At 41.1% G+C, this 25989-nt stretch overlaps 1 protein-coding gene across 6 annotated transcripts; it reads left to right on the forward strand.

Moving 5' to 3' along the window:
• Positions 1 to 637: 637 nt before the first annotated feature.
• larp1b (La ribonucleoprotein 1B) lies at positions 638 to 25984 on the forward strand. Of its 6 annotated transcripts, none has more exons than XM_085343656.1 (20): positions 638 to 1413; positions 3720 to 3781; positions 5186 to 5242; positions 6063 to 6288; positions 8147 to 8320; positions 9027 to 9152; positions 9308 to 9476; positions 11283 to 11427; positions 11737 to 11914; positions 12675 to 12865; positions 13167 to 13241; positions 13718 to 14077; positions 17973 to 18087; positions 18323 to 18492; positions 18900 to 19006; positions 19934 to 20094; positions 20250 to 20394; positions 21123 to 21232; positions 22982 to 23109; positions 23418 to 25984. In XM_085343656.1, exons 1-20 carry the CDS (start codon positions 1053 to 1055, stop codon positions 23688 to 23690), a joined length of 3333 nt encoding a protein of 1110 aa, XP_085199782.1. In that variant the 5' UTR covers positions 638 to 1052; the 3' UTR covers positions 23691 to 25984. The 6 variants fall into 6 exon arrangements, with proteins under 6 accessions (XP_085199782.1, XP_085199783.1, XP_085199784.1 ...); XM_085343657.1 differs by having other exon boundaries at positions 18326 to 18492; XM_085343658.1 differs by having other exon boundaries at positions 17976 to 18087.
• The last annotated feature ends 5 nt before the right edge of the window (positions 25985 to 25989 follow it).

The following is a 25989-nucleotide window of genomic DNA, read 5'->3' on the forward strand; positions in this document are numbered from 1 at the left end:
GATGATTTCAAAGGGGTTTCTTGATCATGACAATGAGTTTACTGTAATCAAATGGCCTCCACAGTCACCTGATCAATAGAAAACAATCACCCAAACTTTATTTATGAAGCACATTTCATACAAGTTGGAACATGGACAGGAAGTTTAATGCCCACCGAGCTACAGAAATGATCCAATAATTAAAAATTTATGAGTTGTTGTAAAATGATTGGCAAAAAATAAAGACACCAAATCACTCAAAATAAAGAGATTGAACAAAACCTGCTATACAGTTTATGTCAGAACAGTAAAGTACGGGAATGCCGGTGAGAGAAAGAAAGAAATTATAGTTTTCCTAAAGATATAATACCTACTTTCATTTTACCTTCATGTTCTTTTTGATAAATATTTGAACAAGGGTGTCAAGTGTAGATTGTTTTCACTGAAAAAAAAACCCAACTAAATCCATCACTGCTATTTTGTGACATAGTTGCCCTTGATGGTTTGATTTAATAGATCAAACCAACAACATTTCACATTTATTCCATATTATATAGTTTTTAAAGTGACATAAATTAATGATAAAAAAAAAATGCTGCATTACCAGTACGTAGCCGCTGGGGGCACCAGAGTCACTGTTTACAGCGTAGCTCCACGAGCTCCTGGCTGGTAGCGTGGAGTTGGAACCAGAGAGGAGGTCGCTGTAGTAGTTTTGTTTTAAAGAAAAAGTTACAGAAACTCGTTGGAGACAGAATAGAGTGTGAGTGGTTTACATGGTGACAAACTACAAACTCAGAGGTAATTATTTGTTCATACGAAACAGTCAATTAGAGTGAAAAACAACAACGTTTAGTTCGGGCTCGCTGACTTCTACATGGTCGCTAGCTAGCTAGGACTTAGCTCCAAGAGCTACTTGGCTAGCTGGCTAGCGAGGTCCAGCCCAGAAGTTGTTTACTTCAACTTGTGGATGTGGTCACCCCTTGAGCTTTTCACGACTTTTCTTGGGGATAAGAGAGCAAGGACTAACAATTCACACTGGATTTAACACTGTGCGCTGTTAGGAAACTAGCAGGATGTCCACAGAGGTTGAGTGTGCTCAGGTTGACTCGGGTTTGACAGCGGCCAGCCCGAGCGGAGTGGTGGAGAAGAACCAAAACACGTCCCAGGGTGCTCACTTGGACAAAGGACAAGATCAGGGGCAGAAAGTCTTAGAAAAACAACTAGCGGACAGCCACGACTCCGGGGCTCCCAAGAGCCCAGCGGATATAGAAAAGGAAAGCAAAGAAAACGACCAAAGTAGTAACGCTGACTCGGCTGTTGAGACGGTGAAGAAGAAAGTTGTTGAAGCGCCTCCGCCGAAAGTCAACCCGTGGACTAAAAGGACCACGGGCAGAGTGCCGGTCAGCAGCACCAACTCTAGCTCTCAAGACAAAGGTGAGACGGATTTGAAAAAAATCATGTATTAAGACAGATTCAACATTGCAATATGGTAACAGCTGGCCACACAGCTCCCTCTGCAGCCGCAGCTATTAAACACGTTTTTTGCTTTGCAGCATTTTAGCAGCTTCACTGCAGAGAAATCAACATTAATCTTTGCTGCACATCCCTGACATATCTCATTTAGGCTCGTTTAGAGTTGAATGGAGTGCATAACTTAAATGTCAGAGCGGTCGAGAGATGTTGATGGGAGCATACTGCCCCATCCCCCTCTGTGCTCGGATTGCTCCGTAGCACCACGTGTTGATTGCTGACAACTGCTACTTCTTTTAGCCACCACCAGCTAACTCTCGTGCTGCTTTCTCCCTCTTGATCGAGGGTCAGAGCTGGTGTCTGTGAAGTGAAAGCACACGAAAACCTGAATGTGGGACGTAATCATTCTTAATGTCGCGCATACATGCTTGACACTGTAAAAACAAACAAATAAGTAAGTAAGCGCCAAGACAGCCTGGCTAACTGTTCCTGCTGCTGTACAGCACGTTTTGCATGTCCAATGGCCTGGCTGTCTGCAGTTCCTCCCACCGGCCAGCCAGCTCCTCACTGTCACTAGTAAAAGTATCAGAATAAAGTGGCTGAACAGGTGATAAGATAAAACGGGACAGGGTTGTAATCTAATGATTGTATTTATTTTTGAAAGAATCGAACAATTATGAGTGATACCAGTATCACTGGTATTGTTTTAGTAAAAAAGAAATTGACTTAATAAGTCACTTGAGCCAAGTCTGGAAATCATTGATAAGCTTCAAGTATTTTTGATATTAAAAAATAATAGATAAAAAAAGTGAGGTTTGCAAATGGAGCTACATTTAATTTGTCAATTGATTAAAAAAATCTAAACATTCCTTCATTCCTATTCATTTCAAAGTGACACAAATGGGTCATTTTTTGTGTCATGAATGCTTTTGCCTGATTGCTGATCATTTCTTAAAATCTGTTTCGTATTTATTATTTAATTTACTCATGTAATGTGGCAACCATAACAAGTACACATAACTGTACACAGTACAGGGCACACAAAAACAATGAGAAGAAAGAAAACCCATACTCAGGCAAAATACAGAATCAAATAACACCCTAAAAATGCACAGAAGAGTTTAAGCTTTATAAGAGAGTGATCTTTTTGTGCATTTAAAGCTACAGCTAAAAGGCATTTAGTTGACGAATAACAATATTGAAGTAGCAGGCCACTGATAAGGTTTAACTGATTCCTCTTAGTGTTAGTAATAAATTAACCTGAAGACATCAACTTTGATGCTGAAAGCTTGTATTAAAAATGGGTGTGGGTGGGGGTAGTAAAGCTTAAGATATTTGGAGGTTTAGAAGGTAGGAAAAGTTTAGTTGAAAGAAGCCATCAAGGCGTTGTGGGATATGTAGGATGTAGGGTTCATGGCCGGCAATGAGGAGTAAAATTAAACACAAGTCTGTCTGTAATCTGTTTTCTAGCTCTGCTTCTGTTAATCAGATATCACAACTGAATGCATTACCTTTCTATCTATAACATACAATCAGTTGATCATTTCAGTATCAACAGTTCATTTGAGTGACTCATGAGGCTGCTGATTGGTCACTGAGTGATTGCATTTATTTTATCGTACTCGTGACAGTCGACTCTAAAATACAGCTTTCTTGAGTTCAGACCGTTCAGCTAAATTTGAGTTGTGAATGTGTGTCAGAGCGCAGAGCAACCAGGAGGGAGCTATATTTTAAGCGCACGACTCTTGCAAGACCACAGGCATCGTTTTACAGCGTCACTGTACAACCAGTCTCGTGGGTGGATGTCTGAAGGCTCATTCAGGCATACACCCATTCATATGGAAGCCTCGTCCCTGTTTCTCTTATCAATCTGACCATCCACTGTCGAGCTGATAGGAGCTGTCAGGCTGCAGTGGGCCACTCCCAGGACACAGCAGCCTGCAGAGACGCAGCCACATACCGCTGGTGCTGCCTGTGCACAAAACACCCTCAACAAGTCGTGTCACTTAGTCCGTTGGGGGGAGCACATTTATTCTTTCTGTACTGACAGAAATATCCGATGGTGTTCAAACACAGCAGAGCAGCGCATGCAAGAGTAGATAACTTGACTTTTTAACTGCAGTGTTGAGCAACCTTTCTCAATCGGAAACTTCCTCAAAGCTCTTCTTAAATTCAGAGAGTTGAAAAGGACTGAACCCCTTTGGATCTAGTCCTGTCCTGTCTCTCAAACATAATGACCTCACTCTCGGTTATTGATTGTGTATCCGCAGATCAGCAAAATGCTCCGAAAGTCGTCCGCGCCACCAAGCCCAGAACGAGAAAAATCAGCAAGGTAATCCTTTTTTTTACGTTTCTATCCTTTTCTTTAATGTCCATAGTTGCTCACATCTTACTAATTATTTCCACAGCAAAGTAACCACAAAGTGTTGTTGAATGTCTCAGCTAATATAAAGAGTGATGTTTTTGCTTGTAGTCTTTTCTTCCTGGCAAATAAACCACTATAAAATGATCACATGTTCACATTGCGTTGCCTGTGGATTTTCGTAGGTACTGACATTTAGAATGGGAAATAACCATCTGCTGATAGCCTGACTGTTAGCCGGTTTAAGCTGCTGACCTGTGGTTTTTGTTTGCTTTTCCAACCAGTTTTTCCACTGCAGTTACTTGAAGTTCACATTTAGAAGGGATTTAGATTATATGAAGATAATATCATATATAAAATGGTCATGTTTATTGACCAAAAAAATACATATTATGATTGTTAAGCAGGGGAAGCGTTTAGTAGTGCATCCGCCCAGTGGATCTTTAATTCCACTGAGGATTGATACACTGTGTTTTTAATACCCAGTTTATGTGCTTAAAGTGTGACATACTATCTTATCTAGTCATGCTTTTGCCACATATTGTGGGCTTTTATGTAACCTGGGGAATTATAATGCAACCTGCAGACCTTTCCTCATCAGGGTCATAGTCACAGTTCTACAGGACCCCATATTATCATTACTACACAGTTACTGAATGTTGTCTGGTAGTCATGCACATAATAAGCAAACTGATGTTAAATACATCAAATCACCAAGCCTGGTCCCTTCATATGTGTTTAGAAAAATGTAACAAGTAGTTTCATAACTTTAAATAGTATTTCTCGCACGCTCGGTTTCTGTGTTCACCACTCTTTACATATGAATAGAGTTCTGTGTTTTGTTTTTGCTCTGCTTATGATCTGTTACCTCTAATGACTGCTACTCCTTTTGTCGTATCGTGTCTGAAAAACAATAATTTGGGATGAACTGGAACAGAAGCTTTTTCGGTCAGTACTCATGCATTAGAGCAGGGGTTGTTTAAAAGCCTGAATCCCTTTAGGATAAAGTTAGTCGACTTTCTGTTTGATGCGCTTCATATCGTAGAATGGATATGGTTAGAGAAATCAGCATTTGAGTTTGTGTTTATTTTTTCTGCCCACCATACTCATCACTTCTGGAGTGTGTACCCTTTGTCTGCCTAACCTTGATCCCATATCAGTTTCCCCAAATTTATGGAATTTTCAGCAGTGGAAATTGACTCACTGTGTTTATCACGGTTGTTTGCAGTTTTCCCCGCACACACAGAGCACTGACCTCCTTTTTCTCTATGCTGGGCACTTCAGTGCTACCTGCTCACCCAAAAAGCAAATGAAAAGATTCCTGATCATTATATCATCCTTTGAAACCTGACAGTCTTTCTTCCTCTTTCACAGTCAAGTGACTTCAGTGACATCACTAACTGGCCTACGCCTGGAGAACTGGCCAAAGAGGTATGATATGTGTGAATGCAACTTCTTTTACAAGCAATGAGAGCTTGTTTTCTGGTGCTTCTACTAGCCGCGTCAAAGATGGATTTATTTTTCTAATTTCTGCTCACTAGGTGGAGCGCTAGAAGCATTCTGAAGTGTTCAGGGTGTAGCTTTGCAGAGGGTTGGTGCAGGTTTTTAAAAAGGGGCTGTCTTATAAAATGTAAAAAGGTATTCTGGTTTTGATCTCACATGGTCAGATGTGTGATGGGGGGGATTATTCAGAACCCGATAAAGCTGAAACAGGTCTTCAGTTGACTGTGAAAATTTTTAAACTCACCTCAGGTTCTTCTAACAACTACTTCAGGTTTTGTAAGGTACAGGCGACAGCGGTGAAAATATAACTAACTAAAGGGACTCTAGATTTTTCCTTTTCCTCAATCTCTGCTGATTCTCCAGCACTTAATCTTCAGTATAGTTCAAGATCTGATGAATTCAGAAAAGTTAAAAATATCAGGAAACATTTAAAAATCTTCAAATGTAAAGTTTGATTAACTGGAGAAGCACCTGATGTGTTTTTCATCACGAAGAATATTTAAGTTATTAAAAATGTTGTCATTGTCACAGTGTTGGAAATGAGGTGCTTGTTTCTGCCAGTGTAGTTTTTTTAAGCCCCAAGATTAAACTTGATCTGCATCTAAAAGAATGCATTGTATATTTTCTTACTTGTGCAAAGAATTCAAGTCCACAGAGCAGGAAACATATTAGTAAAAGCCCGCAAAATTGAAATTGTTCTATAAAGGTGTGACTAACAGCTGGTATTTTCCCCCCTTTAAAATTTTAGCAACAACAAAATGTCCTCAACAACAATGGAAAGAAGCCTCCGTCTTTGCGCAGAGATAAGGAGAAGAAAAGAGAGCGACCGGAGAGAAAATCTGAGAGCAGCCATGATGGAGGTGAGAGCAAAGAGAACCAGGAGGCTCAGGTGGAGCCGATGGGAGAGCTGACCAAAGATGAAGAGTCAAAAGCAGGACAGGACGCCAAGAGTGCCAACCTGAGGAAGAGAGGAGGTATGGGAGAGCAAGTCGTTGATGAGATGAAGCTTTGTCTCTCTCTCTTTCTCTCTCTCTTAAATGGTTTGGATAAGGCTAATGACAGCGGCTACAATCCTGATTGATTCTGATTCACACACATTTCATCACCGTCTTGTGAAGTTATTCATCTCCAGAATGTGGTTTTTTTTCATACAGATGTTTCTTGAGTTCCAAATTTGGAGATGCATATTTTTCACTCGACTGTGATGATTTGTATTTTTTAGCATGTCTGTAACTGTATTAACTCTGTAATTGCTGGCTGGTGAAGACTGGTGCATGCTCTGCTGTGATTATCTTACGTGTTTCTCTTCCAATGATCCACTCCTACATTGTAAACATCACAGGCACCAATCTTTGTGGAAGCCATTCAGAGATAAGCACCTTCATTAACTCCTCGATGTCTAAACTAGAAGCGAAAAGTTTTGTTTCTAAATAAAAGAAAAGACATTTTTAAACTATGTTTTGACCTAATATAGCGTTTAAATCAGCTGCCAAACTTTAATAATTTAAAATTTGAAGTGTAGTGTAGGAGTGAACATTAAACAAAATGCCTGAATCACATTGTTAATAAGAACTTTACAAGACTATGTAGAAGTAATTGACACAAATGTTCTATAGAGATGCAAAAAGCTGCTAAATGAAGCAACAAAATCTCTGACCTAGAGACAAACCAGTGACTGTGTGGCAACCACCAGTTGCAAGGGAAACAGTTTTCCCCCATCCAGTTGACTAGAGCTTGCTGGAGATTGATGGCAGTTGCCATTGTTGTGAAATCGATTTGCTAAAGCACCAGTCACACAGGCCTAGAGACCAAATACCTACTCCATGAACAGCTATAGTTGAAATTTCTCTAAAATCCTAACCTTTTCTTGCATGCACATAATCTGCAAGAGTTGTTCATCATATTGGATGATTGATAACCACCGGTCACAAGGGAATAATGTGGATTCTCCGATCCAATGGTGAGTGGTCCTTGGAGTTTCCTGGCAGTCACTAGGTGAAATCGGTTAACACCCTAATAACACCCAAAACCTAACTCTGATTACTTTGATCAGTAGTCCATAGTTTGCATGCTGGTCTGTAAAAACTCGCCAACCCATCAGTAGTAAAATTTGAAAAAGTGCAACGCAAATCAGAAACAGAAAACCTCGTAGAAGCTGTGCCTTTTGAACCCTGTTGGTTGAAGCACTGAGGCGCAACTTAAACTCTGAAGGCAAACGCTCTCTGTTCCCGGTTTGTGTTGCACTTTTGTGTTCCACAGTTAGAAAGTAATTGGCAGGCGGGGATCATACTTTCTGCGTCTGCGCGTCCGCTACAGTTTCCTTGAGTCCCAGTAACCTAAATGTCATTATCAGGCAGTCAGTGTGACGGTCTGTGTGGATGGGCTATGCCTGCCTGGTTTTTTGGGGGGGGTTTTGCAACCACACGTACTTGGAGAATTGACATTACAGCCACAACGTCACAACTGGACACAGACTAGTCTCTAGGCCTGTGTGACTGAGGCATTAGATACTGAAGCTACAGCGTCTCACATCCAAAATGGCAAACAAGTTAATGTCACATGGTTTGCAGTTATGTGGCTACAAAACCTGAATACAGAGCATTAGTACAAAAACCCTAGAAGCTATGGGTACATGAGAATAAAGACTTTTAAGTCCTTTATTTGCTAAACAAACCTGGAATATGATTAAGTAGTCATTCATTGCTATGATGAAAGGTTTACGCTGCAGTTTTAGTCACCATGCAGCTTTATTTCTGGATTTGATCTTTTTTATTCCCCCCCTTTTGGACCAAAACTCTACAAGCTTTGTTTTCGGTGTGCAATCATCGTTAGGTAACAAACGTAAGTGGGTTTCTCTGCCGCTGGAGGAAGTGTCCCGGGATGATGATGCCAAGACGCCCGGCAGGGGCCCAGCACGCTCAGACACAGAGCCCATCGATGACTCGTCTGACCTCACGTCGCCTAATCAAACGCTCCATAATAACAGGGCGCATGATAGCACCAGGAGTAAGTGGCCTCGAGCTCACTGTTTACTGTTCACGTCTTCAGTCTTTTTCTTTCTTCCTCACTTCGCTGGGCTGGCTTTGCTTTTTATTTCTCTGGTATCTTTTTAACATTTGCTCAGCAAGCTGCCATCTGTCTTTAGTGTCCACATGGCTTTTTTCCTACTGCATGGCTCAATGAAAGCTTGACTTTTTTTTTTTTAATTTGGCGAATATCTTGCATCAGATGGATGATTTAAAGCTTCTTTGACATTTATTCTCATACAAATTGCCAACAAAACCAAATGTTTGTAATTTTTCCTGCAAATAAAAACAAATATTAAAAGGTTTCAGATCTCTGCAACGAGAACAGGCTGCTGCTGCTTGTCATAAAGCTGTTGAGCTAACTGGATGTTGGTGGACATTTTTATGTTTTTATCATCTGTGCTGACAGTAGTCCTTCTAGTTTAGATGATCTGGCTGTTATTAGGGTTTATTTACAACTTGTTTTTATATTGAAGCTTTAGACAGTTACAAAATATTGATTACAATCCTTTAAATTTACTTAAAGACGAGTACTATTTAAATAAAAAAGCAGTTTACTTACATTGAGTTTCTTGTTCAACTCAACTTCTTAGTAGTTTTAAATCTAAAAGTTTAATAATGCCCTTCAGCGGTACATGGAAGAAGTTGTAGGCTTTGATCATGAGTGTATGTTTTCCTGTTCATAGGTTGGCGAAGAGAGCCGCGGGACTATGGCGACGATGCTGCAAGCATTCGGAGCGACGGTGGGAGTGTTCGTGGAGGAATACGAGGAAGAGGGAAGGGACGTGGACGCGGAAGAGGTCGTGGGCGAGGTGCAGACTAGTGTTTTTCATTCATTGCCACACATAAATTGGAAGCAGAATCATCAGCAATGCAATTTCTGTCAAAGACAAGAAAATCCAGCTTTTTGAAGTGTTCTCTCTCCTTCATATGCCATTATTTGTTCCTTCTGTTCTTTTGTTTTTAGGACGATATGAATACCCGCTCAACTTTGGAGACTCTCAGTCATCTGATGGTTCTGCTCAGGCCCCTGCAGAGTTTGGCACCAACATGGTTTACTACTACAATGATGGCAACAAATTCCAGATGTACACGGTGGATGAAAAGCTTCTTAAGGAATACATCAAACGGCAAATGTAAGAATTTAATACCTGGAAAAAATATTGTCCTATCTTATGGAGGCTCTTATTACTTTTTACTATTAATAGCTCGATGTTCCAGCTTCATGAAGCATACTTCAAATTTAAAAAAAAAATTGGTTATTTTAAGCAATGACATATTTTTTTCTGGATTAAGTAGAAGGTTGTAAAAATCAGGTCATTTTGTAGTTTGCATTTCTCAAACAAATACCAGAGCAGGTCCAAATATGCAGCGCAATCCATTCGCCAATTTTAGCACCCCAACCTGAGACATGTTAGTTGAACTAATAGTATTGCTTCAAGATGGGACTGCAACATGGAGTGTGGCAAAAGATGTTTGCCGCCTCTAAAATTTGGAACAGCTACAAACAAAATGGGTAGGTTACATGAGGAACACGCATGGATAGATCATAGTGAAATCCAAAGCATCAGGACGGAAAACGCAGAAAATTGCACAACAACAAAAAAAATGGACAGAAATACGAGGCAGTGTTTGTGGCAGAACTGAAAGGAATGTGCTGAACGAAACGGAAAAGCCAAAAAGAAAACCAGTGCAAACACCTAAACGGAAGAAAACAATATGACAGGAGGTTTAACGAGAATGAACTGTGGACGATGGGACGAAAGTGATGATCTGCTGCTGAGATGATGCTAAACTTCTGTCTGCTGCTGTTCCAGTGAAACGCATCCAGATGATTGAAGAAAATATTCCATACAGATACATTTTCCTTTTCAGTTTGTCTCTCTTTTTATGAATAATCACATTTTCATAGTCAGTAATGACATTTAGGCACCGTTAAAGCTAAATTTCCTGTTCTTCCTTCCCTTGTGTAACATAGTAAGTGAAGTGTTTTCGGATTTTTGTTGTTCTCTTATTTCCTCAAAACATTTCCTCGAGTATCCTTTTAAAGGTCACTCAGTTTAAGACCATAAATTCATTAAGGTCTGTCTTTATTTCTGTAGTGCATTTTTCATACCAGTGTGATCAAAAATAACGTCTGAAAGAGATGAGATAGAAACGTCTATAGAAGAGGGGTGAGGATGTCTCAGTACATGTATGATAGGCAGTGATCTGGGTTCAGGGTGGCCTGCAGGGGGCAGTGTCCACTGCTTGTCTGCCTGACACTTTTGGGCCTCATTGCTGTTCAGACTGGAGGGTGAGGTGAAATGCTAAATATAGTCTGAGTGATTTGAAGGGGACAGGAGATGAATTATACCCAGGAGTGACTGGGGAAAAAACTGTTAGAGGGTGAGGAGGGGAGGAAGAAGGGGTGAGGGAGGATAGAGAGGCCACTCTTGTCTTCTCCTTTCTCATCTCACTCAGCGTTATTCAGGCTGCTCACTCAGCCGACGTTACTCTGGCTGCTTGCCGCCCGCAGGGTGGGCACTAAAGTGTGCCATGGTGATTTCAAATAGTGTGACAGGCAGTCAGCAGGGAGCTCTTCCAGTCTAGATATGGTGCTAAAGTCAGACTATGTCTTTTTTTTGGTAAGGATTATAAAAGAAAATATGATTTCTTAATATATATTTTTTATACTTCTTTGTATTGGTGACTTACAGGTTTCTACCTCAATACTAGACTGAAATGTTTCTGTAACACAGAGTATTGTAAATTATTTGGGAATAGTTCCTGATTCCTGAAATCAATGGAGCCTCAGGGACACAGGCACAAATTTGCCAGCTTCACTATAATACTTCAAAATGGGTAATCTGCTCCTTTACGGATCTCCTTTATGGACTGTTAAACAACTTTGTTTTGTTTGTGCTGGTGATTAAATGTATTATGTTGTCCTTCCTTTTCAGTGAGTACTACTTTAGCCTCCACAATCTGGAGCGAGACTTCTTCCTGAGGAGAAAAATGGACACGCAGGGTTTCCTCCCCATCTCCCTCATCGCCAGCTTCCACAGAGTGCAGGCCCTCACCACTGACGTCAGCCTCATCATTGAGGTAGCATCACATCACCAGTGTAAATGCTGCGTGTGCTCAGGCTGTAAAGCTTGTTTCTTGTCACATCAGTGTTTGTTTTGTCGGTTAGTTTTTAACTTCTAATCGTGCTAAGTTTGACATTTGTAGAGATGGTAGCAGTGAAGGACTTTGAGAAGTCATGGAGTGCTACTTTTCATGACAAATGAAATGTTTTAAAAATAAGTGTGTGTGTAATTATTTTTTATCAATGCTAAACTAAAAGTTCTTATATTCTTAACTACATGCCTTGACTTTAATGCTTGGCTCTGGTATCTATCTCGCATTTTGAAGGCTCTGAAGAGCAGCACAGAGGTGGAGCTGGTTGATGAAAGGATCCGCTGTAAAACAGACCCTGAGCGTTGGCCGATTCCCACCCCTACCACCGTTGGTTCCCCTCGCACCGACTTCTCCCAGCTCATTAACTGTCCTGAGTTTGTTCCTCGACAGACCCTCAATGCCACAAACTCCGGTCAGTATCCTAATGATATCCTCTCAGCAAATCTCATGATGTAGATGCATAGTGTGTATCCAAAACCCCATATATATAGAATGTTAGCACTTTGGGGTGTCGTGTCCCTTTGCTATACAAAAATTAAGTTCTATTTAAAGAGCACCGCTAAGCGGCCCCTTTGACACTGGGTGAACTATGAACACACAGTTTATTTTGACTCTGTTTTCACCAACCTACTGCCCCAAATATTCAGTTGAGCAGCAAATGTGGATTAAAGGCAGCTGGAAGGCACCACAAACATGACATTGCTGGAACATTTTACTAAATGAGCCTACATATTTGGGAGCAATGGCTGCAGAAGCACAAAATCACAGTGGATAGAGAGACAGTAGACAGACTGGCTTTGAAATCATGAGATTTATTGACGCTGTAAAAAAGCATCATCTTTATGCTTGAATGATTAATTCAGTCTAATTATTTTTATTTTTATTTTTCCATGCTAAATTAAACATCCATATTTATGATTTCTTTTTTTAAAATTTAATAATTAAGATGACGCTGTCTGGAAGTCATAAAAACAGGTTTTGATGGACACTTTGTAAACAAGCTGACAAAGCTGCCATTAGTCATCAAAAACAGTTCAGTTTCTCTAATATCAGGTATTGTTGAGTTGTTGGTATTGAGATTAAACGCACAGTTTTATGTTGCTTTGAGCTTTTTGTTTTTTTACTCTGTACAAGGTTGACTGAGTGTCTGTGTTACGTGTCGGGGTTTTCAGCTTCATCACCTGTGAAGGCAGCGGCGACTCCTGATCCCGTGCAGCCTCAGGACTCCCCTGACCCTGGCTCCTCCAGCCAGGAATCTCTACCGGCCACAGATGACTCCAAAGATGCCCTCGCCCCCAAGCCCGACCCTGACGCCTGGATCCAGGTTGAGAAACGTCATAGGCAGCCCTCTGCAAAAGCAAAGGTAGTGAGTGCAAAAAGGTGAAACGGGCCACTCCCCTCATGCCTAGGGTTGCTTTAATTTTGAGTATGTTATTATGGTAACTGGTAGAAATTATGGCCATAACAATCAGAACTAGAAGGGCACACGCATGCTTCACTCCTTCACCAGGTTTCATTAAATTAAAAGTTTTCAAACATATTTTCCATCTTTCATCCCTTCCATTGTCTCTCATTTGTTACTACGTCATAATGCTTGTCTTCTCCTTTCCTCTGTGTTTACTGTCAACACCTTTCGCCCATCTCCTCCATCTTTTTCCTGGCAGTATGTCAGTGATGAAGTGTGCATTGCCGGCTCTTCTCTCTCCACATCGCTCCAGCCTCACTGCCTTTCCTCTGCAGTTGAGTATTTCCTCCAGCACTCACTCATCCAAGCTTGTCCTCTGCCATTTCTTCCATGTGCTTCTTTTTTTTACTTAAATATTGCATGTCTGTTTCTTTACTTCACAAATGAACTCGATAGGGGATTAGTTATACCGTGTTACAGCTAAGTCCTTCACAAAGTTATAATTCTGATTTTATGCTTTAGAGAGACGGTGGCGATGAACCTTGTGGTTGTTTTTGGAGTGTGCAGTGGGTGATGCTGATGAACTGAATTGGATTATTCACAGATGTATTTCTGTTATTTAATATAACATTAATAATAGAAATGCGTGTAAGAAACATTGTATTAATGATGGATCAGTATAACTCTGGACTGTTTGTTTGCCTAATATAATTGGATGGCTTAATCACATTTATTATGTGTTTACACCTCGTTTCCAGCAGGTCTTGTCTGTTCCTTTGTTAATGGCTGTGTATTCCCTGTGTTGTCTAGGGGGATAGTAAAACGCCTCCTCCCAGCCAGCAGCCTCCTCCACAGGCAGAGCCCGACCAGGAGGAGCTGGACTTCATGTTCGATGAGGAAATGGAGCAGATGGCGGCCAGGAAGAACAAGTTCACAGACTGTTTAGATGAGGACGACTCGGACTATGAGCTGGATGACCAGGATGTGAACAAGATCCTCATCGTCACCCAGACTCCACCCTACATCCGTAAGCATCCCGGTGGGGATCGGACAGGTAACCATGAGTCCCGAGCTAAAATTACCGCCGACCTGGCCAAAGCCATCAACGACGGGCTGTACTACTACGAACAGGACCTGTGGAAGGGGGAGGAGCCAATCGAGTGCATCAAGGTAAGACGAACGTGAAAATCATACTGTACGCGTTACGTTAATGGTGGATTTTAAAGTCTTAAAGGCTAGACTGTAATACACTCGTATAGCATCAGTGAACGCTGTATATTTTATCTATTTTAAAAGTTTATAGATGACTGAAATACCACACCAAATACTCAAACTCCCTTTTTTTTTAAAAAATCAAAATAAAGTCATTATCTTCTAGAAGATGATGTATGGATCAAATATAGGGAAAATTATTTTTACCTGCTGGACATACAGACGACCTGCATTTTTAGATCAGTACGCAGCATTTTCTGCTTGGAACTGACAGCTAATAAAAAAGTCTTACAGTCATCATGTAGCGTGTTGGAGCAGGTCTGCCAGAGAGCGGTTAAAAAAAAAAAACTGCACTGACACTAGAAAAGAAACACCCAGTACAGACATGCACGTACAGCACACAGCGTAGCAAATCATGCCTGAACAAACCAGCCTTTGCATCTCACTGCTATTCACAGAATATTGCTCAAGTTTCGTATGTGTTTGCATATGTCAGTTCTAACGTAACATCCATGGAAACATTGACTCTAACTTGATTTTAGACGTTGAAACTGCTTTGCAGTTATTAGGCAATACTCTGGATCATGCTAAGTTAGCTGTCTCATTATCATTCCAGGATTTGTGCTAAGCTTGTTTTGGTGTTGCATGGATGAATTCTTCTGAATTTCTCTGGTGTAGTGGGCTTTATATGGTGATCACATTTAAACTTTATAGTCTGAAATTATTTAGACTTAACACTCGAGTCCAAAAGGTCTAATTGGACTTTGTAATGAGGTTGTTACCAAAACTGAGAATTAATTAAATAAGAACTTTAATTGTAATATTTACAAATTTTAAAGGGTAAGAAAACCTGGTGTGCATCAAGCCATCACCATCCCATCCAGTTATTCAGTCACCATCGCTGTCACAATGTTTGATGGCTTGGAATTCGACATATTTATGCATTATTGAAGGCTATCTAAGTGCGCCCACCCGGCTCTGTGGAATAGGAGGGTCTTTGAGAAGTTAATACAGATCAGGCTATACTACGTATGCACAGCCAGTGGGTAGAAGCGATAGACTCAGCAAACCTGGAGCCCAGACTTCTTTGATATAAACTGTTAGGTAGTTGGAGCAAAAATACCCCGAAAGGCACAAACAACTGTGTCAGCATCCTTCTGTTAACTTCCAGCCTTTATATTTTTTAAATAGGTGAGGAGTTGTCAAAGAAGAAATAAGTGTTTTTATTGGTCCAAAGTGCTGACTTAGAAAGTCACCATAAACGTTTGTATTATCAGCGAATCCTCCGTTTCCGCCAGATTTGATTTTGAAGAATTTATCCAGGAGAGTTTTCTTGTGTTTCCACAGCTCACAAGTCCTGCTTTAACTTTTGCGTTTTATGCATTGTGTTCTAATTCTAGCAGTTATAACAGTGTTACAGCCACACCTGACATTTAGCACAATATACATGTACCATATTGTTCTTTTAAATTGTGTTTTAAATTGTATTGTTATCAGATCACTGATATGGAAATCACTAACAAATTAACTAGATGACACAGCAGACTGCCACATGATGGATCAGAAATCTAATGCTGGGCTGAAAAATGAGTCTGTGTATGTTTGTATTGTAACCAAAGCACTCTGCTATGGTTGCATTAGGGCTCATATCTCATAACCATTACTGTCTGCACCACCTCTTCAGTGATGATCATTGTGAAGTTGCATTGTCTTACATTTCTTTCTTATACAGCAGGAAACACAATTGCACATACTAGAGTGGATATATAGACGGTATATGATTGAATGATGCTGCGGAGCATTGGGGTAGCCCTTGGTTGCTTTCAACTGTAGGTTTCCTTTAAAGCGTAAGCACTACTGGCACTCATGCCACTTTGACATGAAGACATTGTGACAGAGCTGTTAAACCTCACACCGTGCAGAGGAGGGACAAAAATAAATGCACCATTTACTGTCCACTATACAAGCCTCCAGACTACAGTTGCTTCCAGAGCTCAGCGACCTCCTTTTGAAAGCTGCCTCTTCTGTGGATACAGTGCATGTACAAACTCTGACTATAGGTCACACAGCATTATGCAAGCCTTACATTAGAACAGAACTATAGCACAGCACCAGTGTATATTCAGGTTTTACAACACTACAGCATCGTATAATGTTGATGGCCAAACGTCAGTAGCAGGTCACCATAAATCACATCATCAGTTTAAAACACTTTGGTCCCATTCATCAGCATAGATGATGTAACCTTCAGTTACATGGAAGTGGATCAGTAGGTGAAAAGAGACTTTTATGGATTCAGAACAGAACAGAAATGTCTGCTTGTTTTTTACCAGCATATGAAGGGTGTTCTCGTAGTGGAAGAAAAAACAGAAGCAGACTTAAATCATTTGAAGATGTTTAACGTGGAAACACATTAAAAAATCTTAATTAATAGCTTAGAAGTGCGATTGTTTTCTTAAATCCATATAAAATGCATGCTGGCCAAAGTAATTTAGTTTGTAATTTGCAAGAAGTAGGCTTGTTAATATTATTTTGGTGAACTGATACATTTCTTGATAGCATGTTTTGCCTATTAAGAGACACGGCCACTTTCCTAGAGCGTAAGGGGGGTTTGAAAGGCTTATTTTATCAGGTCAGCTGTTCCAAATAAATTTGAGATGCATGTTAGAAAGTGGGTCTATGATTTGCGTGCATGCGTATGTAAAATTTGAATTAAATGAGCATTAAATTATCATTGACTTTTCTGTAATCACTTACAAGAAAAACTGATGTCAACATGTCTATTAGTGGAGAAAAGTCTCTGTAGTATTAGTAACAGGACAAAAAGAGCACGATGAGGAGTTGATGCACGGGCTGTGGAGAAGTGTTGGGTCAGAAGGTCTACAAAGGGGAACTGAAAGGAGAAAGTAGGAGTCATTAGTTGACCTTTAATACCAAACAGTTAGAGCAGCAGGTTAAACATCAAGAACTCTCACACACTGCCACCTCATCACTGGCAGCGTCAGAGCCGTCCACAACTCACAAAGACAAAAACATATCTGTTACACTCAGCAAGAATCATTTAATCCTGCATCTGTCAACAAACTGGGGCTGTAAAATCAGAGCAGAAATGAAAGCTTGCTGGTATAACGGTGACCAAAATGACAAATGAAGCCAACCACAAAAGCAGAATCAACTATAAGAATCTTTATTCAAGCTGCTCTGTGAAGACGTTTTCAACGGGGTCAGCTCATTCATGGGCTCAAGGGTTGGTCAATAAATAAAGCATGTGGGAAATGTTTTGCCTGAGCACACATGCACCAAGGCCACCTGCATATTTTTCTTCCCCCTCTGTCTGGTGCTGACGTGTAAAGTACAAAGTCTGCGACACATGTGCTGTGTGTCACACAGGCCTGCATGGCTGCAGCTGCTGGCGTGTGAGTGTTTTTTACCACCATAGTGAAGTGTTATCAGTTTAAACAGCCTGTAACGGCCAAATGTAGTATCTGAGGGGAATCCTTTTATTGATTAATTTGACTTAAAATTGAGATTTGTCACTAGGAAATCAACTAAATAAGAAGATTGTTTTCAGGGCTGCAGTGAATTGCTTCGTGTTGGATCAGTAATTATATTACTTTGTTTAAGAGCTTAAAAAATATCAGCCTCCAGCTCATCTCTTTTTGTTACCTTATCAACAGGATCATTTGTTTTATCTGTGTTCGGTTCAAAGTGCAGCATTTATTGTTGTTTTTCTGCTTGGATAAAAGATGATCTCAAGGCCGTGTTAAAGGAGTGCAAATGGTGATGATCAGTGGTCATCTAACTCTTCTTTTTTTCCTTTTTCCCCCCCTTTTGTCACATTTCTGCTCCCCAGCAGGAAGTGGAGAACTTCAAGAAGCTGAACGTCATCAGTAAAGATGAGTTCGACACTCTCACCCCCAAAGCGCCCGTTGACCTAAACCAGGAAGTCCCATCTCTTCCCATGCCAGGTGGGGTTTGTAGAGTTGTGGTGAAGCAGGTTTCATATGAGCGAGCATCCTGTGTGCTACCTTCTGCAGTTTAAACCACACCCCTCTCACACTGCGGTGCTAGTGTAGGATGTGATTTTGTTTGTATTATGGGCTTTTTTTGTGCATTGTAGACATAAAGATGGTAGATATTCAGATAATTACCTGACAGTAAATATAAATTAATAACTTTTTGGGGCAATGATGGGCTTCTCAGCAGACAGTGGAGCAGAGTTGGCTCGTTCTGTGCCCACAACGGTCCCACAGTCGCCCAGAGCTCACCAACCCCGGACCCCCAGAACCCCTCGCACCCCCGGACGCCAGGACCCCAGCAAGACACCACGTTTCTACCCTGTGATGAAGGAGACCGGCACCATCGATGGACAGGTAAGCTCTCGGTGTCCTTACATACAAGGAGTAGCAAAGCTCCTCTTTATCTGCCAGACTACAGATCAACAGATGGATTGATGTCTGTCAGCAGGCCTGCTGGTGAAACTTTTCCTTTCCCTTGTTTGTTTGTTTGTTTGTTTGTTTGTCCTAACTCTTTTTTTCACATGTGCATAACAGTAAGAGTGTGGCCACTCCTACAAATACAAACAGTGGCTGCCGGTTTTCTATTTGTGGTATCACATTGGTTTAAAAGATCAAATATGTAAATACTGAATAAATATATCATTCCTCACTCCTTAAACTAAAATAAAACCATGAAACATACAAAGTAAACTAAAAATGTCAGGCAGCACAGCCGCCCTGTGCCTCATTTAACCAGTGTCCTGTCCTGGTGTTTGTTCCAGACGCCCAGGAAGAAGAAGACGAGCCACAGTTCGAACCCTCCCCAGGAGGCTCACATAGGCTGGGTGATGGACTCTCGCGAACACCGACCGCGCTCTGCGTCCATCAGGTCTGACTTTTTCATTTGAGTGTAATTTGGTTTTTTGCACATTTGGCCGACGGACTAGTTAGCATCCCAATACAAGGATCGCTGCTCCTCCTACGGTCAGAGTTGAGTCAAACGTGGGGTGGCTGTGGCTCAGGTGGTAGAGCAGATCAGCTACTGATCGGAAGGTCGGTGGTTTGATCCTTGGCTTCCCCAGTCTGCATGCCAAATATCCTTGGGCAAGATACTAACCCCAGGTTGCCCTCCGATGCGTTCATCGGAGTATGAATGTAGTTTAGTTTGCACTTGTGTTTAGAAGTGCTTGTATGAGTGGGTGTGAATAGGTGAATGTGGCATGTTGTATAGAGCGCTTTGAGTACTCCGGGAGAGTAGAAAAGCGCTATATAAGAATCAGTCAATTTACCATTTACAATCGCCACCTGATGGGTCTCCAGGTCAAAGTCACGTTTGTTGTTTTGTGGGAACTAAATAGAGAAGTGTTTCATGAGCCGGATGAGCTGCCATGTCAGTGACATTTTCTTTTTTATGGCTGCATTGATGGTGTCTCACAGGTGACGAGCAAAAAGTAGAACCCACAAGGAGCGCTTCCTCATTTCGCCCTGCCAGTCATTCTCCATTATACGTCAAGCAGTTGTTCTGCTTGACGTATAATCCTTTTTATGAAAAGAAGTTGGTGCTAATGTGATTTACACAAAGTTTTTTTTTAAAATCAACTTTTGGTGGGGAACGTTCGAGCCTAATTCCACACTTTGTTTTGGGGGTTTTGTTGTCATTGGCTCATTATCACTTCAAACAGAAATGAGACAAAAATCCTGCTTTTTGTTTTGTTAGTCTAGATTTGTTTTTGTAAGGTTTATCTAATAAACTGGCAACTAAATGTTTCCCCGTTGCCTCTCAAACATCTTTTTTTTTTCCTCCATCCTTGCACAGCAGCTCCAATGCCTCTCCATCAGAAGGAGCCCCGCTATCAGGAAGTTACGGCTGTACCCCTCAGTCATTGCCCAAATTTTGGCATCCATCCCATGAGCTGCTGAGGGACAATGGCTTCACTCAACAGGGATACCACAAGTACCGCCGACGGTGCCTTAATGGTACAGAGACCTCTAAAAACCTCCACAAATACTGCTTCTAAGTACTCCTCAGCTCTAGTACACCATCACGTACTCCAAGCTTTGAGAAAGAAGTACCGAAAACAAGATGAAATGGTCACCTTCTCTGTTTCCTGTTCTTGAATTTTTCCCTTCAGAGCGAAAACGGTTGGGGATCGGGCAATCTCAGGAGATGAACACTCTGTTCAGGTTCTGGTCCTTCTTCCTCAGGGACAACTTCAACAGGAAGATGTATGAGGAGTTCAAACAGTATGCTGTAGAAGATGCCAAAGACAACTACAGGTGAGGCGGACATTTAAATCCTGAGCTCTGCGTCTGTGCCCTAGGGATAAGAAGTAAATGTCATTCATTAATGAAGCAAACAGCAAACACAGACTGCTTTGTTTGTGTCACTTATCCACAATTACAACCACACCCTAAAAAACGCCCTGAAGTGTTTTTTGTGTTTGTGTCTCACATAGTGGTGATAGTGACTCTGGAATAACAAGCCACTTCCACAGATTGAAAGACTTATTGATGTTATTCAAGAATTGGAGCGCCTGCAGGTTTAAGCAGTGTCATTGTTCGATAGCATGAGGTTAAAGGTGAACACTGCTTCTGTTGTGACTCTAAAGGGCTTCTCAGTCAAACCTAAATTCTTGTTTAAAGACGTGGGTAGCACAGCCCTGCCTGTTGAAGTGAAAGTGCCTGTAGTGTAAGAGTGTAGCAGCCTCAATGTCTCTTCCTGCTGGAGCTCACCCTGTCTGAACCAGAAACCAGTATACTTGTCTGTCTGGTTCCTCTGACAGCTTCATTACAGCTGTAAATAATCCACGAGAGAATGGAATCCATTGTTGTGAAATGTTGGAGATGCAACTGCTTCGCTGTCAGCGCTGCATTTTCACCCAGCCATTTTCTCACAGTGCATCATTATGTGCACACACTAACGTCTATAAGCAAGGTTTGAAGCTCGGTGATATTTGTTTGCATGTAACTCAGAGTGAAAGGAAGTGTTTGTTGTGTCCCTGCAGGTATGGATTGGAGTGTCTGTTCAGATACTACAGCTACGGTTTGGAGAAGAGATTCAGATTAGATCTGTTCAAAGACTTTCAAGAAGAGACCCTCAGAGACTTTGAGAAAGGTAATAAACATGAAATGTAAACAGGCTCTCCCAAATGTCAGCTGCTGCTTTCACTAATGTAGCAGATTCTTCTGAATAAATCCCATATTCAGTGATCGAGTGTACGAGTGTGGGAAGTTATGTTTTCATTTTGGCATACTATATTAGCACAATTGATCTAAATTCAGACAAAAAATTCAAAATCCGAGTAGAAAAAAGTTATTTTTTACTGTAAAACCCACAAACATGTTTAACGAATCATTTTCATAACTTGAAATGCAAATAGAAATTGTACATTTCTAAAAAATTATGCACAAGTTTTGCAAACAACAAAGTTATATGGTACTATTTACCTAAAAATGCAGCCAAGGCCTCAGGCGTTTTTTATATAACCATTTAAAACTATTTACAGAACAATCAGGTGTTCTACAACAAATAAGAAGACACACAAATTATTTGTGCCAGTCCAAAAAATAGTTTTTGTTAAGCATAAGACAGAGGAGAACACCACAGGCCTAAACCCTGCAGGTCTGTCAGCAGGAGGTGCATCAGTCCAGTTTTCTATGTGGGAACAGCGCTTACACTAGAATTTGCCTTTAGTGGCTTTTTTGGAGCAAATGTGACATTCAGCAGTATAACTGACACACAATACAAAACAATAACTACACAACACACTAACTCTTCTCCCCTTCTCCCTAAACAACCAAGTGCCACATGTTGCTATATCATTTTTTTGATTGGCTGACATTATAAACTTCAACACCAATAGGGAAGGGGTGTTTTTTCTTTTTCTTTTTTCACTCGCAAGTAGAGAGCGTTTGCTAGCACTGTCCGTAGAAAACGCCGTTTTTGCCGTTCTTCCCGCGGTAAACCCCCAGCGGGTTAATAAATGCTTCATAAAAACACCAAAATTCTAAACATTCTATTAATATATTCAGTATTTACATATAATTAAATATAAAATTGCTAAAGAAGGCCAACATGTGACTTAGCTTTGGTTCACTTGACCCTCTCAGTTTAATGTGGAAGTGTGTAAAGAGAAGAGGGCGTTAATGTAGTTCTCTCAGTCCATTTCAACACTGACTCAGTGAAGCAAACAAACTGTGGTTGTTTTTGTTTAGACTCAACCAATCTTTATAAAACATTCTGCTACAGTACATGTGGCGTGTATTCCCTCTTACCTAACCACTAATAGTATTTGTTATATTAATTTTATGAAAATGCAAGTATCCGGTATTAGCAGACTAAATTAAAAGAGCTGGCTTTCAGATCAAAGTAGATCTGAGCTGTTTAAATCGGCTAGTTTGGATTAGTACCTGCTCAGCCAAGCGATCCAAGCAGGAGGACTGCATGTAACCAATTGGCTGGTCAGTGGCATCATGAGAGCGCCTCGTTCATGAAACTCAAAACCGCCATTTTTCCAGCGTGGTCCTCGATTCTGATGAAAAGCCACAGACACAGAGTATATATACAGATACATCCTTGCCTCGACGTCCACTTTTATTGTAGCACTTACGTTGCATTTAATTATGTCACAGGACACTCGGACGCATTGCTATGACAATGACCATGCACATTAGGAGGTACAAAATTGGAATGGAAAAGCAGTTAATCCAGTGGTTCCCAAACTTTTTTTTTGCTAGGCCCTCCTTTGTTTTTCTTCTTTTGATACAAGTTGACTAGAAAAATGTCCCCTACATTTAGGCATTTGAATTTTACCTAGAATTCAACACTGAATGAAACTGCTCTTCCTTGCATTTCCCTTTCCAGGTCAGCTGTATGGACTAGAGAAGTTCTGGGCCTTTTTGAAATATTCAAAGATAAAGAACCAGCCTATTGATCCGAAGCTGCAGGAACACCTCTCGCAGTTCAAGAACTTGGAGGACTTCAGGGTGGTGGTGAGTGTCTGCTGGCTACAAGTTTGAAAGGATGCTTCATGTTATCTCCACACTAGAGTGCTCTTTACCTGCAAGTTTTATTGGGCTAAATGAATTATTAACGAAAAGAGAAGCTAGCATATCCTCATATAAAATTATTCTAACATCATTATTTCATACTGAAACACTAACAGACTCGGAGCTGCTCAGTCTGCGCCTGCAGTCATAGAACTGTATCATCTGGTCTCAGCAAAAATGAACAATTCTCGTGAGTGATCTATTGTCCCACGCGTAGTTACGCTTTGTTTTCCTGTGATGACTCTCTGCAGCCCCCGATAGGAGACGATGGCAGCAGGAGGAGGCGTACCTCGTCCTCGGCTGGGGATGAAGGGAGGCGTCGGAGACATCCTTCCAACACTACCTCAAAGCCCGCGCAGGCCTCCAAATCCTCCAGCACTTCAGCTGAGTCTGCCTCAGCCTCTGCCGCTGCACAGACCACACCCAAAGACAAAGCCCAGAAAGCAGCAGCGACAACATCTGCACAGGGCAAGAAGACAGAAGCCAGAGCCGGGAAGAAGGAAAGTGGTGCACCAAATAAATGAAGCTCCCCTCCCGTAAGCGTGGGTTTGAAAAGAAGCAAAGTGGGGCGGCTGCAGCGCTCATTCATTTCAGAGGCAAACTGCTTGGGTGTGAAGAGAGACTGAGCGTGGTTGATCCAATTTGATTGTTTTTATCAGTGCATTTCATTTAAAAGCAAGCATAGGCAGCGAGCTTGAATGTGTTCACCTGACAGCTCATAACGTTTACAAAAATAAATGCATTCCCTGCATTTTGCCTTTTCAGATGCCAAACTATTCAACAAATACTTTGATTTCAACAATATGTAAGCCGCGCTGGTCTATATAGGGCTGTTAAACTGTGATTCTAAGTTGCCAAGATAACAGACACTGCACACAGTGTGACTAATCTGATACAGCAGGATGTCGGGCGTTTTCTCATTAAGTAAAATAGTCCGCATTCTGCTTTTTTAAAAGTCTTCCTAATTGATTATTTGGGATTCAGATGTGTTTAAAATTGAAAACAGTTGCAGGTTTGTTTGTTTCTTTTCTTTTCTGAGGATATAAACTTCTGTTTTTATCATGACAATCAAAGTTGAGTCTTAAAGTGCCCATATTATCATTTTATTTTGGGGGGTCTGCTAGATTAGGTTTACATGTTTTACCCCATTCTGTCCATTATTGCAGCACCGTCTGTCTGTAAGGCTCTGCTTTTAGCTCCTTTCTGTCCAGAAAAGCACAGTCTCTGGGAATTTGGCTCCATTAATGCAGTACATGTGATCATGGAGAGTTAAAGAAACAAGCGTGATCGTAACATACACCATGCTAACACTAAACCATAGACAGTATAAGAGAATGATGCAACTTTTTGAAGCCAGTGTGGAAGTGTTTTATCTCTTTACCCCTTTAAAGCCTACTAGAAGTAACCCTTGATGCTCTTGTCGGAGCCGAGTGGTTCCTATCATATTTCATGCCTGCTTATAGAACAAGATGACTGGGTGAGCAATAGACGGTAGTGAGGTTGGTCTCTACCTATTCAGCTACCCTCGGAGAAACCCGCAAACTATTGTAATGTTCGTCAAACCACGTCTTTATTGATATGTACTGAGGTATCAGACCTCGTCATTAAGGATACAATGAAAGTAGATAAATGTTGTCTTTATGAGGAAAAGAGCTAAAACTATTTGTTTTAAATAGCCACCAGGGGGCGATACCTGTGGCTGCAAAAACATATGGTCCTATAGAAGTCTAATGGAAAAGAGCCCTTGGATTTGACCAGTGAAAACACTTTCCTCAATCACCCAGTTAAAGAAATCCCAGAAGGTTGAATGTGTTCATCTGGAGGTAGCATTTTTTTCTGTGGGAAAAATGTCTCATCCCTCATCCAGGACTGAGAAAGTCACTTGGATGAATGAAGATAATCAACTTTCTAGGACTTTCCTGACGAGCTCACAGTGTCAGTTGTTTATTTTGGGTCATGTTGAATACAAAATTAGGTGATAAAGTTACTCACTCATTCACAAGGTGTCACCACAGCGGGTCGTTCCACATGTTTGATTTGACAGATTTTTACACCGGGTGCCGTTCCTGAAGCGACCGCAAAGAGATTTGTGTCTCCTCTCAGAATTGAAACTGAGATCTTCCACTTATTAGTTAAATGAGGTAAACCACTGTTGTACATTTTGGTCAGGCTACGTTTCAGAAAGGAGGATTATCCAGGGTTTGCTCACTTGTAGGTGACATCACAGTGCACACATTGCTTGCTTCATCAGGCTGTTAGTCATTCACACTCAGGTCCCCTTAGAATTCTTTTCTTCTGGCTTCCTTCATACTCTTCCACAACAATGACAAAAGAGCCACATTAAACCTGCTAAAAAGAACTGTTGCTTTTCTGGGGAGATGTTTAGCAAAGTGTAACCATACTTGTGAATGTTCAGCTCTGTCTTTCATTGGCATCAGTCTGTGTTTGTGCTGCATGGTGCTGCTGAGAGAGCTCGTACCGCTCCCACACAGGCTCTGATAGCAAAAATTCATCATGGAGAAATGTTTATTGTTATGCAATTTAGAAAGGGAGTGGCTGAGATCAAATGTTGTTGTGTTCATGCTATTGCCGTTTAGGGCATTGACTGTGAGCTCAGTGACTCACAAAGATGCACTAACGCCGTGCACAGTCATAACCTGTGCGTGCCTGTCCGTTAAAAGTGACCGCTACTCATGTGTGGTCACATTACGCCTGTAAGATTTTAGTCTGAGATTTTACTGAAAAGTGAAAAGGTGCTCTTTCACACATGAAGCTAACATGTTCAGATACTGTCAGATTAATGGAAACTGGGGGGGGGGGGGG

The sequence above is a fragment of the Diplotaxodon limnothrissa genome, linkage group LG19, assembly GCF_057381915.1.
Source record: "Diplotaxodon limnothrissa isolate DT_005_m linkage group LG19, D_limnothrissa_male_GT1.1, whole genome shotgun sequence".
Lineage (NCBI taxonomy): Eukaryota > Metazoa > Chordata > Actinopteri > Cichliformes > Cichlidae > Diplotaxodon > Diplotaxodon limnothrissa.

What these genes read in the sequence shown, in the direction of transcription:
- larp1b (XM_085343656.1), top strand. Translation starts at nt 1,053, where the DNA reads ATGTCCACAGAGGTTGAGTGTGCTCAGGTTGACTCGGGTTTGACAGCG. An exon ending in GAATACATCAAACGGCAAAT is followed by an intron (nt 9,477 to 11,282) that starts GTAAGAATTTAA and finishes CTTCCTTTTCAG; the next exon opens with TGAGTACTACTTTAGCCTCC. An exon ending in AGCCAATCGAGTGCATCAAG is followed by an intron (nt 14,078 to 17,972) that starts GTAAGACGAACG and finishes TCTGCTCCCCAG; the next exon opens with CAGGAAGTGGAGAACTTCAA.